Here is a 14925-nt window from a genome sequence, read left to right on the forward strand (position 1 = left end):
CAATTCCAAACTTCACTCTCCGCTGACCAAAGAAAACATTCCTTTCCCTACCTAATCAACTCCACCGAAAACAAAAGCAAAGGCTACTTTCCCCAAAGGCACCGTGAATCAAGAAAGGAAATGGTCTTTACACAATGGTCAAGTCTTCGCGGTCCCCACCTAATTGAGATGTTGGCCAGCCAAATTGAATTCCCAAATGCAATTCCATTCTTTCTCGTTGGTTTGCACCAGAATTGTGTAAAGCTTCACAATAATCTTCTCAAGAGGTTTCTGCTCCAATTTCTGAAATTATATCCAAATACCAAATATAAATATATATTGACATTTAAAGCAAATTAAAGCAATATTTGGCAAGGATAAAAAGGAATATTAACAATAAAATTACTAACAATTAACACCTTATCAATTCCCCCCACACTTAAATCATGCTTGTCCTCAAGCATGGGAACAACTAAATTCAACAATGGCTAACTCTCATTTCATTTACTGCCAAGCTACGCTTATCCCAAAATCAAGTTTTAGTGGCTAAGTGTCAAGACATATTTCTCCCGGTTAGCTCCTGAAATCATAGACTCGTCCAATTCATGGCTAAGTCGTCTAAGAAATCAAAATATTAAACTAGCAAAAGTTAGCAATTGGGTCAACTGAAAATCAAAATCTCAACATTGAAGAACAAGGATCGGCAGGCCAACATGATCATAAACTTACTTATTATTTTTTTTATTTTTTTATGCTCAGTCCCAAGCTATTCAAGTCTTTTGACGTGAACCCTGACATTTTTAGATGAAAGAGCCCAGTTACTCAACTCTTCACAGCTTCAGGACTAACTACTCATATATATAGTCACTTTTTGACGCGAAAGTCGACACTTGTGGTGAAGACTCCCGGTTACTGGGTGACGACACTAGCGGAGTAGGGTCATTTATTAATCACAATTAAAGCACCAGAAAACCAGATAATTAAAGATCATGGCCCACGTCATCTCCTAATATGGAGAACTAAGATCAACAATTGCCTATTCCACACAACAATTGCTAGTAAAATATTTATATTGCCTAAACAATTTAACCACAATTTGCACCAAGTCATTAAATTCATGATATTCACCAAGATAACATACGTTTACTTGCCATCTAAACAAAATTCATAGGATAAATCATAACCAGCAATAGAAGAGTGAGTTGCCACATTTATTCATCAAGACAACAATAAGAAAAGCAATAATTTAAAGAAACTCCAATCAAATCCAAATCTCCCCCACACTTAAAGTATACATTGCCCTCAATGTAACAAATATATAGTGAATAAGAAGATGAGCAACGAAACTCCCCTGAATCGTCAAGACATCGGTGGATTAGCCCCTGGGGTTGATCTGAGTCTCACCATTTTCTCCAAATATCACTCCAAACCACAATAGACAACAGTTTAAGTAAATTTAAGTGTTAAAGGCACCTCCCAATTGAACAAACAACTGTAACAAATTACCCACAGTTAGATACAAAGTACAGCAGTTTAAACACAATAAGTAAATCACACGACTAACCACAAGTCAGTCTACTAAATAAATAAAAATCAAGCAAAGTAAAAAGAAACAAGCAAAGTAACACAGAAGTACCCAACTAAGGAGGAATAGAAATGTCAGGTAGTCCAAACACGCAAAATTTTCAAAAACGTACTGTACTAAAAATAATAAAAACATACTGCAATAATAAAATAAAAAAATAAAAAAAAATAATAGAAAAAGATTGAGACAGGCGCGTGCATACGAAGCCAGTGGTGCGATGAAGGTGGTGGCTGTGAGAGAGAAGAGTTTGCGGCAGCTGGATCTGGTGGTGCGCGGCTTTCGGGGCTTCAGGCGGATCTTGGAGGCGGTGGCTATGACAAGGGTGAAGGAGGTGAGATGAGCTGGTGGTCACCCTTGGCGAGGAGAGCCGAGGCAGCGGTGAGAAGAGCTGGGGTGGGCGGCGCGCGAGCCAGTTGCCGCGACTGTCGTGGGTCAGCGGAGCTTCTGGCGGCGGCGAATGAAGAAGAAAAGAAAAGGGGGAAAAAGGGCAAGCAGCGGGTAAGAAAAGAAGTAAGAAAGAAGAAAAGAAGGAAAGAAAGAATACAATTTTTTTTTTTTTTTTTTTTCGAGCATTCTGGACAGAATCCGGATTTATGGCTCAGAAAACGCGGCTCAAGAAAACGCGCCTCAAGGTGCGTTTTGTGAATGTCGCGTTTTTTTCACAAAACTTGCAGCATCGAAAACGCGACTACGTGAGAAAACGCGACTTTAAGTCGCGTATTTGAAGGCGCGTTTTTGGTTTCTGAACAGGCTGGAAAACGCGACTTGGTAGAAAACGCGACTTCCTGTCGCGTTTTGAAGGCGCGTTTTCTTAATTATAGGCGCAGATTTGAAAACGCGATTCTATGAAAACGCGATTCAGTGGCGCGTTTTCTTGAAAAACGCGTTTTCTGCTGCAAAATTTAGCAGAAATTCAACTTTTGAATATTTACAAAGATACCCCAATTTCCCAAAATGCATCATAGATCATTTCTATGTCAAAATAAACCATTCACGCATATGTAAAATGATCTATACATGCATTCTAAACCTCTTTAATGCATCAAAAACCACAATTACTGAATTTGAGGTATTGAGATCTTTGATCAAATTTCGCCTTTTTTGCCTCATTTGGTCACTTTTCCAAAACCTACAAATGAAAAATAACAAAATTACTCAAACTTATACTTTAAACATAAAATCACTCCAAAGTAACAGCAACTTAAAAAAAATTGGGTTGCCTCCCAAAAGCGCCTTTCTTTAACGTCTTTGGCTAGACGGAGTCCAGAATTTGCTTAAACTAAGCAAATCGGGTCTTCCAGTTGCATCATCTCCACCCGTTCAATTGGAAATCCTTCATAATACGGCTTGAGACGATGACCATTCACCACAAATTTCTTCTCTGTTTTCAAACTTTGGATCTCTACTGCACCATAATGAAAGACATTAGTCACAACAAAAGGGCCAATCCAACGAGAACGTAATTTACCTGGAAATAGTTTCAATTTGGAGTGGTATAGTAAAACTTTTTGCCCACAGACGAATGTCTTCCTAGAGATCTGTTGGTCATGAAAGATCTGATTCTTCTCCTTATAGATCACTGCATTCTCGTATGCTTCATTTCGAATTTCTTCCAACTCTAGTAATTGTAACTTTCTTTGAATTCCGCCTTCCTCGATATCCATGTTGCATTGTTTGACCGCCCAAAATGCTCTATGCTCAAACTCGACCGGGAGATGACATGGCTTTCCAAATACCAATCGGTAAGGGGACATGCCAATGGGTGTCTTGTATGCTGTCCTATATGCCCATAGTGCATCATCTAGTCTCACACTCCAATCCTTCCTATCGGGTCGGACCATCTTTTCTAGAATTGATTTGATCTCTCGGTTCGATGTTTCCGCCTGACCATTTGTCTGAGGATGGTATGATGTAGAGACTTTGTGCAAGACACCATATCTCCTAAAAATTGCAGCGATCTTTTTGTTGCAGAAATGAGTACCCCGATCACTTACAATTGCTCGCGGCATCCCAAAGCGAACAAAAATATTAGACTTAACGAATTCTGCAACCACTTTGGAATCATTAGTGCGGGTGGCCTTTGCTTCTACCCATTTCGAAACATAATTTACAGCAAGCAATATATACAAAAAACCAAAGGAAGAAGGAAAAGGACCCATAAAATCAATGCCCCAAACGTCAAAAATTTCAACAAAATCATTGGGGTTTGAGTCATTTGATCCCTACGAGAGATATTACCCACTCTTTGACACTTATCACATGACTTACAAAATGAGTAGGCATCCTTGAATAGAGTTGGCCAATAGAATCCACTCTCTAGCACCTTACGAGCCGTTCTCTTTGGTCCAAAGTGACCTCCACATGCAAAAGAGTGACAATAGGCTAGAATAGATTGAAATTCAACTTCACTTACACATCTACGGATGATTTGATCAGCACCCCGCTTCCAGAGGTAAGGATCATCCCAAATGTAGAACTTTGCATCGCTCCTCAACTTGTCTCTCTTTGCCTTAGGCCATCCTGTAGGAAATTTGTCAGTGACTAGAAAATTAACAATATCTGCATACCAAGGCAAAGATGAGTTAATAGAAAATAAATGCTCCTCGGGGAATGCTTCTCTCAATGGGATGTCATCTTCGACGACTTGTACTCGACTCAAGTGATCTGCTACCAGATTCTCCGCCCCTTTCTTATCTCGGATCTCCAGGTTGAACTCCTGTAGCAATAATATCCACCGTATCAATCGCGGTTTTGCCTCTTTTTTTGTCAACAAATACCGCAAAGCTGCATGATCAGAAAAAATAATAACTTTAGCACCAAGTAAATAAGACCGAAATTTTTCTAAGGCAAAAACAACTGCTAAAAGCTCTTTTTCGGTGGTTGAATAGTTCAATTGAGCTCCGTTCAAGGCTCGAGATGCGTAGTAGATAGCATGAGCTGCCTTTCCTACTCTTTGACCCAATACCGCACCCACTGCATAGTCGCTGGCGTCACACATGATCTCGAATGGGAGGTTCCAGTCAGGGGGTTGGATAATAGGTGAGGTGATCAATAACTCCTTTAACTTATTGAATGCCCCCTTACACGCTTCATCAAATTCGAAGGATACATCTTTTTGCAAAAGTTGGAACAAGGGTGCTCCAATTTTCGAGAAATCCTTGATGAACCTTCTATAGAAACCTGCGTGACCCAAGAAAGAACGAACTTCCCGCACACTCGCGGGGTAAGGTAAAGTAGATATAACATCTATTTTTGCCTTATCAACCTCAATACCTGTAGATGATACAACATGACCCAAAACTATCCCGTGTTCAACCATAAAATGACATTTTTCCCAATTAAGCACGAGATTAGTTTCTATACACCTTACTAAGATCAATTTCAGGTTATCTAGACAGCTTTCAAAACTTTCACCATATACACTGAAATCGTCCATGAAAACCTCAATAATTTTCTCAACATATTCTGAAAAAATACTTACCATGCATCTTTGGAAGGTAGCAGGTGCATTACATAATCCAAATGGCATCCTTCGGTATGCAAATATTCCAAATGGGCAGGTGAAAGTAGTCTTCTCTTGGTCCTCGGGTGCGATGACAATTTGAAAATAACCTGAAAATCCATCCAAAAAACAATAGTAAGCTCGACCTGCTAATCGCTCCACCATCTGGTCAATGAAAGGGAGGGGAAAATGGTCCTTTTTCGTGACGGCATTTAGCTTTCGGTAATCGATACACTGTCGCCATCCGGTGGGCTTTCGAATTGGTACGAGCTCACCCTCTTGGTTTGATTCCACTGTCACCCCTGCCTTCTTCGGGACCACCTGTACTGGACTTACCCACGGGCTATCTGATATTGCAAATATAATTCCAACGTCCAGCAGTTTTAAAATCTCTTTCTTTACGACTTCCATCATGAGAGGATTTAATCTCCGTTGAGCTTGCCGTACGGGTTTAGCATTCTCCTCGAGTCGAATTCGGTGCATACACACCGCAGGGCTAATTCCCTTGATGTCGGCGATGGTCCATCCTATCGCCTGCTTATGTTCCCTAAGAACTCGAAGTAGTTTCTCTTCTTGAACCTTTGATAAACCCGCGGAGATGATCACTGGAAGTGTCTCCCCTTCACCTAAGTATACATACTTTAGGTGTTTCGGCAGTGGTTTTAGTTCCAAGACAGGTGCCTGCACCACAGATGGAAGTAACCTTTGGTGAGGTTCGGGTATGAAAATCGGTGCAAGATCATACCTTGTCTTCGTGGTTGGTAACGTTTGCAACGATCCAATCACGCATTTAAGCTCTTCACTCAACTCTACCCTAGAGGTTGTTTTGGACTCAAAGTGCCTGGTCAGGACGACCTCTAGTTCATCCCTGCCTTCAATTTCAAAAACCTCCTGTATAGCAGGGTCAATAACATTTATCGAGAAAACAGAGCCAATATTTGAATCGGATGGATATTTCATGGTCTCAAAGATGTTAAAGTGAACAATCTCACCATCAAATTCCATAGACAAAGTACCCTTATTAACATCAATTTTGGTTCGGGCTGTACTCAAAAAGGGTCTACCTAACAACACAGGTGACGGATCACGGGAGTGTTCATCCTCCATGTCGAGCACATAAAAATCAGCTGGAAAAACCAATTCATTAATTTTTACCAAAACATCTTCAATCAACCCGTCAGGGTATGCATTGGTCCTATCAGCTAATTGAATTATTATCCCAGTCTCTTTCAAAGGGCCTAAGTTTAAGGAGGCATAAATGGACTTTGGCATGACATTAATTGAGGCTCCCAGGTCTAACATGGCCTTCCCAATCAAAGTATTACCTATCCTACAAGGAATAGTAAACATACCTGGATCTCCGCATTTCGGTGGAAGCTTTCTTTGTAGAATTGCTGAAACATTCTCCCCAACTATAACTCGTTCATCCCCCTTCAACCGCTTGCGGTTGGCACACAGGTCCCTCAAAAATTTTGCGTACCTGGGTACTTGTTTAATCGCATCCAGTAGGGGTATGTTGATCTCCACCTTGCGAAAAATCTCCAGGACCTCTTTTTCCTTGTCTTGCTTCTTTGGTTTCTCTAACCTGCTAGGAAAGGGAGGTGGATTAGTTTTAGCTGTAGGAATTGGGTTCGAGGGTACCTTTGCATTTTTGTTGTCTGTGCCCTCCTCTTCCAATTCTTTCTCAATCCGTTCCTCGTCCTTGTCTTTAGGAATCACCGGTTCGGGTCCTTGAACTTCCTTGCCACTCCTTAAAGTCATTGCACTTACATTCTTTGGATTTGCCTCAGGTTGAGATGGCAATTTTCCTTGAACTTGGGACTCCAAACGGTTGATTGTTATAGCCATTTGATTCATTTGATTTTGCAATGATTGCACCTGTCCCAGTTGATTTCTCATGCTTTGCAGGTCTGAATCCGTCTTTTGTTGATTAGCAAGTAATTGCTTCATCATCTCTTCCATGGACGGACTTGAGTTTGAAAGTGGTGGTGGGCGATGATGGTACTGCTGTTGGTGTCCTTGCTGTCTATTTGGCACAAAGTTAGACTGCCTATTTCCTCCATAACTAAGGTTGGGGTGATCCCTCCAACCAGGATTGTAGGTACTTGAGTATGGGTCGTACGGCTTTCTTGGCGCGGGCGCGTGGCCCGCCATGTTCACCTGTTCAGCAGTTTCTTCTTGAACCATTGGACACATTTCCGTAGGATGACCCACGGCAGTGCATACCCCGCACGCTTTGACATGTGAAGCACTCCCCACAGCTAATTGTCTTACGAAAGATGTTAATTCGGAGATCTGCTGTTGGATAGAGGACGTTTCCACCTCATTCACCCTACGCGTCGGGATGTCCTCTCTTGAACCAAACTGCTGTGAGTTCTCAGCCATCCCTTCAATCAACTCCCATGCTCCTCGAGGGGTTTTGTTCACTAACGCCCCTCCACTTGCAGCATCGATTATGCTTCTGTCCCTGAAAAGCAACCCCTCATAGAAATATTGAATGAGCAGTTGCTCACTTATCTGATGCTGAGGGCATTTGGTGCACAATTTCTTAAACCTCTCCCAGTACTCATAGAGTGACTCGCCTGGGTGTTGTTTGATACCACATATCTCTTTCCTCAGGCTCGCAGCTCGAGACGCCGGAAAGTATTTGTCCAGAAATTTTTTCTTCAATTGATCCCACGTGGTGATACTACCAGGCGGTAGGTAGTAGAGCCAGTCTTTTGCAGAGTCCTTCAAAGAGAAGGGGAAAGCCCTCATCTTTATTTGCTCTTCTGTAATTCCCGGAGGCTTCATACTGTTGCAAACGACGTCGAACTCTTGCAAGTGCTTGTAGGGCTCCTCACCTGGTAGACCATGGAAAGATGGCAAGAGATGAATTAGACCAGATTTTAGTTCAAAGGGAGTGTCATCATTTAAATGTGGAAAAGTAATGCACAAGGGCTGCTGATTTAAATCAGGAGCAGCCAACTCCCTTAGTGTTCGTGCATTTGCCATAGTGACTTCCTCTTGGTCTGAATCACTTGAATTGTCACCAGACAAATTTGTCGGCTCAACCTCTGGATCAAGTTCCTGAGGTGCAATATCGTATTGCTCCTCCCTGAGCCGCCTGGTTTCTTTTCTCGTTCTACGCGCGGTCTTCTCTACTTCAGGGTCGAAAATTAATTCGCCTGTACGAGAAGAGCGAGGCATAAACTAGAAAAATACCAGAAAAAAAATGAACTTAAAAAGAAACAAATGATTAACGCCAGTCCCCGGCAACGGCGCCAAAAATTGACAGGTGTCGAGCCTGTGCAATAATAAATACCTACTCGAGAAAAATGAATTTTCTGTGTATAGTAGTGAGTAGGGTCGAATCCACAGGGACTGGGAAAAATTCGATTTTTTTCAAGTTCGGGACACGGGGGATTTTTATCAGAAATAAACTAAAAATTAAACAATTTAACTAAAAATAATTAATTAATTAATACAAATTTAAATAGCAATCAAATAAATAATAAGTAAATTCTAGCCAAGGATACAACTACGCAGACACAGTCCATTCATCTTATCATTGATGCAAAGAAGGTTCACTTAATTTTATTAATAGGCTAGTTATAGTCGCCGAAAAACTCTAACGACCAGCTTTTCCTTAATTTATTGATAACCAAGGTACGACCGTTGATTACCTCTAACCAGGAAATACTCCTAGGTACGACCGTAGGAATTAATTTCCTAATTGCATTAAAAACTAGAAAAGCCTAACCCAAATTAATAACACGCTACGAGGGTTATTTAAATCAGATTGCATGTTCTCCTAGTATGTGAAAATACTAGTTGTCACTAATATTAACCGACTAAACAATTACGGATTTAATTGATTAATTTGACAGGAGATTAATAAGTCAAATTGCACATCGGGCCCTTGATATCCAACTAACAAAATAATCCCATGGAAATTAAAATAGAAAACATGCAAATATTAACAAATTAAGGAACACGTAAAATTAATTAGATCTCACAGATATTTGGGACTGCGTCTTCGCGTTGATCCTTGACTAGATGAGAAAATTAGCCACGCCTCATAAGAAAATTCCCACGCAATTTAATTGAACTCAAAGACATTTATCTCTTACTAATAATTGAAAATAAGAATTGTATTCTCTGTAGTCTAATACAATAAAAATAGTTTCATGGAAGAGACGGAAGAAAACAAGACACGCAAGAAATCTTCACCCCAAAACTAAAACTTCTCTGCCTAGACGGAAGAGAAGAAGAAAAACTGACTCTGGCCAAATGTGCGGCTTCCCCCATAAAACACACCAATTCCAAACTTCACTCTCCGCTGACCAAAGAAAACATTCCTTTCCCTACCTAATCAACTCCACCGAAAACAAAAGCAAAGGCTACTTTTCACAAAGGCACCGTGAATCAAGAAAGGAAATGGTCTTTACACAATGGTCAAGTCTTCGCGGTCCCCACCTAATTGAGATGTTGGCCAGCCAAATTGAATTCCCAAATGCAATTCCATTCTTTCTCGTTGGTTTGCACCAGAATTGTGTAAAGCTTCACAATAATCTTCTCAAGAGGTTTCTGCTCCAATTTCTGAAATTATATCCAAATACCAAATATAAATATATATTGACATTTAAAGCAAATTAAAGCAATATTTGGCAAGGATAAAAAGGAATATTAACAATAAAATTACTAACAATTAACACCTTATCCACCTTCAACTTTTTTGGATCCATCTTAGCTCTTACCCTAATTCACTATGGAACATGCGCAGCTTACAAGCATTTCAATGACAGCTAAATTTCAAACTCGCAAGATTGCACAAGGAGGGAACATTTGTTAGATAAACGAAACGTACACCGCAATGATTCACACAGAGTTCGAAAAAGTTCAGCAACTTTGCTTGGAAGGAAAGAGAATCTCACAATCAAATTCGAACCGACAAAATCCCAACTAACCGAATTAAAACGTCGTTCGCATCCAATTAGAAATTCCGGTATGTTTATTTCTTTAAACATTTGGCATTTCCATTGTTTTTCAAATATTATCTCATAATTGTAAATTCATTGATTAATTGCTGTTTATTTAGTCTTTCGACTTTAAATAGAAGATGCAATGTTAGGTATTGGTCATCGTTTTAGACTCATTTTCTCATGATTCAATAACAACTATTATGGCCATAGTAAACATAAAAATTTATTTTATAGTCAGAGCAATAGATTGTCATCACTGTTTTATGTCATCTTTTTTCCTATGACACAAGTATTGGTATTGACTTTTAATAGAACCAAATTCCCTCTAGATACAAAAATGATGAATTTGATATGAGAAATTTCTACGATAGAAATTTACATTTTCAGATTGTTTGCGACTTAGTTAGGATAATTGGATGTTCGATATTATGTATAGTATTTGATATTGTCATGATGACAATTTGCGTACCTTTAGGCCAAAAGAGTTTTTTTTTTTTTTTTTTTTTTTTTTTTTTCAAAAATTGTAGTCTTTTATTGATGAGAATAATTGTTACACACAGAGAAACATCATTTTGAAGTACATGATCGAACTATAAAGACAGCAAATGAACCAGAGATGTTTGGTGCTTTGTTGAAAAGCAAAGTAGCTCCAATTCTCCTTAATCCTCAGCCCTTCATACGCTTAATTTTCCGAATTGAAGGCATCCCTAATCTGTCGAGGCGAATTGCTCCACGAGCCATAGTTGGGAACATATGGAAGGAGTCGTATAACTTGAGTTGATGCTCTGGATGAGAGACGCCCACATTGGACAATGCATCAGCGACTGTGTTAGCTTCCCTATAACAATGTGAAAAACGATCAGGATCTTCCACGAACTGCCAAATCTGCCTAATCTCTCGTCGAATCTTCCAAGGGCAGTGTATACGTTTCTGAAGAATTCCAATTAATACCAAAGAATCCGATTGAATATAGAGATTTTCAAAACCCCTATGTATGGATGTTTGAATGCCAATAAGAAGAGCCCGGGCCTCTGCACTTAGACATGTAGTTTCTCCAAGATATGCCGAAAAACCAATCAAAGGAATACCATGTGAATCCCGAAGAACCCCACCTCCTCCACCCAAACCTGGATTACCCTTAGAACAGCCATCTGTATTTAGTGTAAAACGACCAGTTTCCTTTGGTTCCCAATAAACAAGTTTGTACGTGAGATAAATGTGAGATGAATATGGCCAGTCGTACAAATGATAGAATGAATGAGCCTTGAAAACCTGTTTGAAATAAATTTCCACAATGGTCTGAATTTCCAAGGAAATGGCAAGACAAATGGCGCGCGATCTCATGTGGACATCCTCAAATAATGCTTTATTTCTTGCTTTCCAAATTTGCCAACATACTATATTCGGAAGAATTCGTCCAATGAATCGCTGTATCTCTGAATCATATGAGTGCAACCACCAACCCACTATACGGGAGCGTAAAGAAGAACCAGGAAAAGTCAATCCACATGAAGCTCCAAAATAATTCCAAACTGTTGAAGCTATATGGCCTTTGGAAAATAAATGTTCAATTGACTCCTCAGAAGCGGAATCGCAGCAGAAACACTTTGATGGTAAATGTAAACCAAGTTTACATAACCTATCCGGTAAAGGTAGCCTCTCCAGCAACAATCTTAACATGAAGAATGAAATTTTGAGTGGGATCTGAGGATGCCAAATGCTATCAAAAACCATAGACTTGTTTCGTGCTTGCCTAATATCCTGAAATGCCGAAGCTAGAGAGAAGTTTCCAGATGTTGTGGACATCCAAATGACTTCAGCTTCACCCCAGTCTTCCGGGACTGGATGCTCTAAAATAGAGGGAACCAAATCTGTAGGCAATGTTTGATATAATCTAATCACATCCCAGTGTCCATTGATGATAAAATCACCAAACGACAAATTAGAGACCACCGTCATACGGAGAAACAAGGCACCCCCTCCCAACCAATTGTCGTACCAAAAATGACAAGCTCCGTTTTTGATATCCCATAGCATAGATAGTTCCACTTGTCGACTTACATTGACCATCCTTCTCCAGATTGCGGAATCCATTGATCTGATTTCTACCTGACAAGGATGTAGTAGTCTACAATACTTAGCTTTCATGAACGAAGCCCACAACGAGCATCCCTTTCTGAAGTTCCACCAAAGCTTGAATGAGAATGCTGTGTAGATGTCCTGTAACCTGCGAAAACCAACTCCTCCCTCATCTACCGGATAGCACATTTGAGACCACCGTATCCAGTGAAATTTAGACTCTTCAGAGGATGACCCCCATAGGAAGGTCGAGAAGGCTTTTTCTATAGTTCTAAATACCTTACCTGGGATAACCGCTGCTGACAACAGATGTACTGGCATCATTGCTAACACATGTTTGATTAGAACTATTTTGCCTCCAAGAGAAAGCATCCTTGATTTCCATGACCTTATTCTCCCTAGGATAGATTGGCAAACTTCCCCAAAATATGATGATTTACATCTGCCAAAGTAGAGGGGGAATCCCAAATAACGTATCGGAAATGGGTGATAATTGAATTTGGTTATACGTTCAATCACCCTTCTTCGTGCCAGTGATATCGAAGGATGTACTAAGTAACAACTTTTCAGCACATTTATCAATTGTCCAGAACACCTTTGATACGCATCTAGCACCCGCATGATAAGCTTTAGAGAATAAGAGGATCCATTTGAAAAAATTAGAATATCATCCGCAAAAGCCAAATGAGTTATAGTAGGACATGCAAAGGGGACTTTGAAACCCACAAACCCCGGTTGCATAGCAAGATTATTCAATCCTCTAGATAACACCTCAGCTCCTATGATGAATAAGGCAGGCGATAATGGATCACCCTGACGTAGGCCTCGTGTAGATTTGAAGAAACCATGTGATGCCCCATTTATAATGATGGAAAACCAAACATTGGAGATCAATCGCCAAACCAAATCAATGAATCTTTCTCCAAAGCCAAATCTCCTGAGAACACCAATGATATGATCCCATGCCACTCGGTCATATGCCTTAGACATGTCCAACTTCATTACCACATTACCACCTCTAGTCTTTTTCCCAATACCCGACACTACCTCCTGTGCTAGCAAAAAATTTTCTGTTATATTACGGCCCTTTACAAAGCCTGTCTGCTGGGGCGAAATAATTTTGGGCAAAAGAGAAGCCACTCTATCAGCTAAGATCCTGGATAACAACTTGTTGAAGAAGTTACACAGACTGATTGGCCTGTAATGAGAAAATTCCTGAGGATTTGGGTTTTTTGGAATTAATACAATTGAGGTAGATGTGATAAATCGAGGCAACTCTGCCCCACAGAAAAAGCTGAGAATTGCCTTGTAGACATCTTGGGCAATAATTTCCCAGGCGAATGTAAAAAATTTGCCTGTGAAGCCATCGGGGCCAGCAGCACTATCCCCATCCATTGACTTTAGAACTCGATGAATCTCTTCAATCGAAGGCACTTCTTCCAATTTTCTATTTTCCTCTTCCGATATCATGTGCGGGATCATATGTCGCATACCAGAAGATGACTCAAGATAGCCAGTGAAGAGATCAGAGAAATATGATATGGCCTCAGTTGCTATATCAGCATTGGTGTCCACCCAAACTCCGTTTGACTTTTTTATACGGTGTATCATTCCTTTAATCCGTCTCTGTCTTACGACCGCATGGAAATACTTTGAATTGCGATCTCCCTGTTTAAGCCATTTTGCCCTGGCTTTTTGGCTCCAAAATTGCTCTTCTATTGACAATGCATTCCGCAACTCTGCCTGAGCCTTACTGAGCTCAACCTGAAATTCCTCCGATGCATATTGATCCATCGATTCTTCTGCTTGTTTGACCACCTCTTCCGCCGAACGTACAGCATCAAATATATTCCCAAAATGTTGCTTGTTCCATGTATGAATAGCCCTCCTCGTTGCCAATAATTTAGAGCACAAAACACGTAGCGGAGATCCACTCACATCTTGATTCCAAGCCTGTCGAATCACATCCAATAGTTCTGGTTTGGTCGTCCAGACATTCAAAAATCTGAAAGGTCGTGGACTATTGTCTGATCGATCAGAAAAAGTAATTTTCAATGGTGCATGATCCGAGGGATGTCTTGGGAGATGGAGTACAGAAATCACGTCTGAGAAATCCAAACAAGACCCATTAATTAAGAATCTATCCAATCTCTTTGAAACCCGAGCTCTACCTCTCCGATTATTAGACCATGTGAAATTAGCTCCTGAAAAGCCGACATCCAAAACCCCTGCCTCTTCCATAAAAGACATGAAATCCGCTCCTTCCGCTATAGCAAACGGACGTCCACCTCGTTTTTCGTGAGGGGCTAAAATAACATTAAAGTCCCCCCCAATACACCAAGGTAGTGAAACAGGCTTATCATTTAATAATGAACACCATAAGCCATAACGCTCCTCTAATGAACATTTAGCATGGACAAAAGACATGATGATTGGAGAAGAAAACAATTGACTTTGAACCTGTATGGAAATATGCTGATCCGAACTACCAATAATGGAACACACAAAAGGGCTACTATAGAATATCCAAATATCACCCGATAAGTTAACAAATGAATAATCAAATAATAATCGTAGACGAATGGACTCAATTTTGGACACGTCTGACTTTGGTTCACAAATGACAACAAACTTCAAATGGTGAGCACGAACTAAATTTATCAATCTTCTTAGATTAGGGGCTTTAGCAACCCCTCTGATATTCCAAAATAAACCACTAATCATGAGAAAAAACCTGGAAAGAGTTTTGAGATGATGTTGCTGAACGTAGCTGTCTGTCGGATGGGAAGCCAGCTCGCACACCCTTAACACGATCT

At 40.3% G+C, this 14925-nt stretch overlaps 1 protein-coding gene and 1 non-coding gene across 2 annotated transcripts; one reads left to right on the forward strand and one right to left on the reverse strand.

Annotated features, from left to right (window-relative positions):
- The first annotated feature begins 7581 nt into the window (after positions 1–7581).
- Positions 7582–7688, forward strand: LOC113757038. Its single transcript, XR_003466180.1, has one exon. It is a non-coding gene; the product is annotated as a small nucleolar RNA R71 (small nucleolar RNA).
- Positions 7689–10696: 3008 nt separating this feature from the next.
- Positions 10697–14350, reverse strand: LOC113757033. The gene has a single exon (XM_027300450.1). The coding sequence runs from the start codon at positions 14348–14350 to the stop codon at positions 10697–10699; it is 3654 nt and encodes a 1217-aa protein (XP_027156251.1).
- Between the last annotated feature and the right edge of the window lie 575 nt (positions 14351–14925).

The sequence above is a fragment of the Coffea eugenioides genome, unplaced genomic scaffold (assembly GCF_003713205.1).
Source record: "Coffea eugenioides isolate CCC68of unplaced genomic scaffold, Ceug_1.0 ScVebR1_2635;HRSCAF=3700, whole genome shotgun sequence".
NCBI lineage: Eukaryota > Viridiplantae > Streptophyta > Magnoliopsida > Gentianales > Rubiaceae > Coffea > Coffea eugenioides.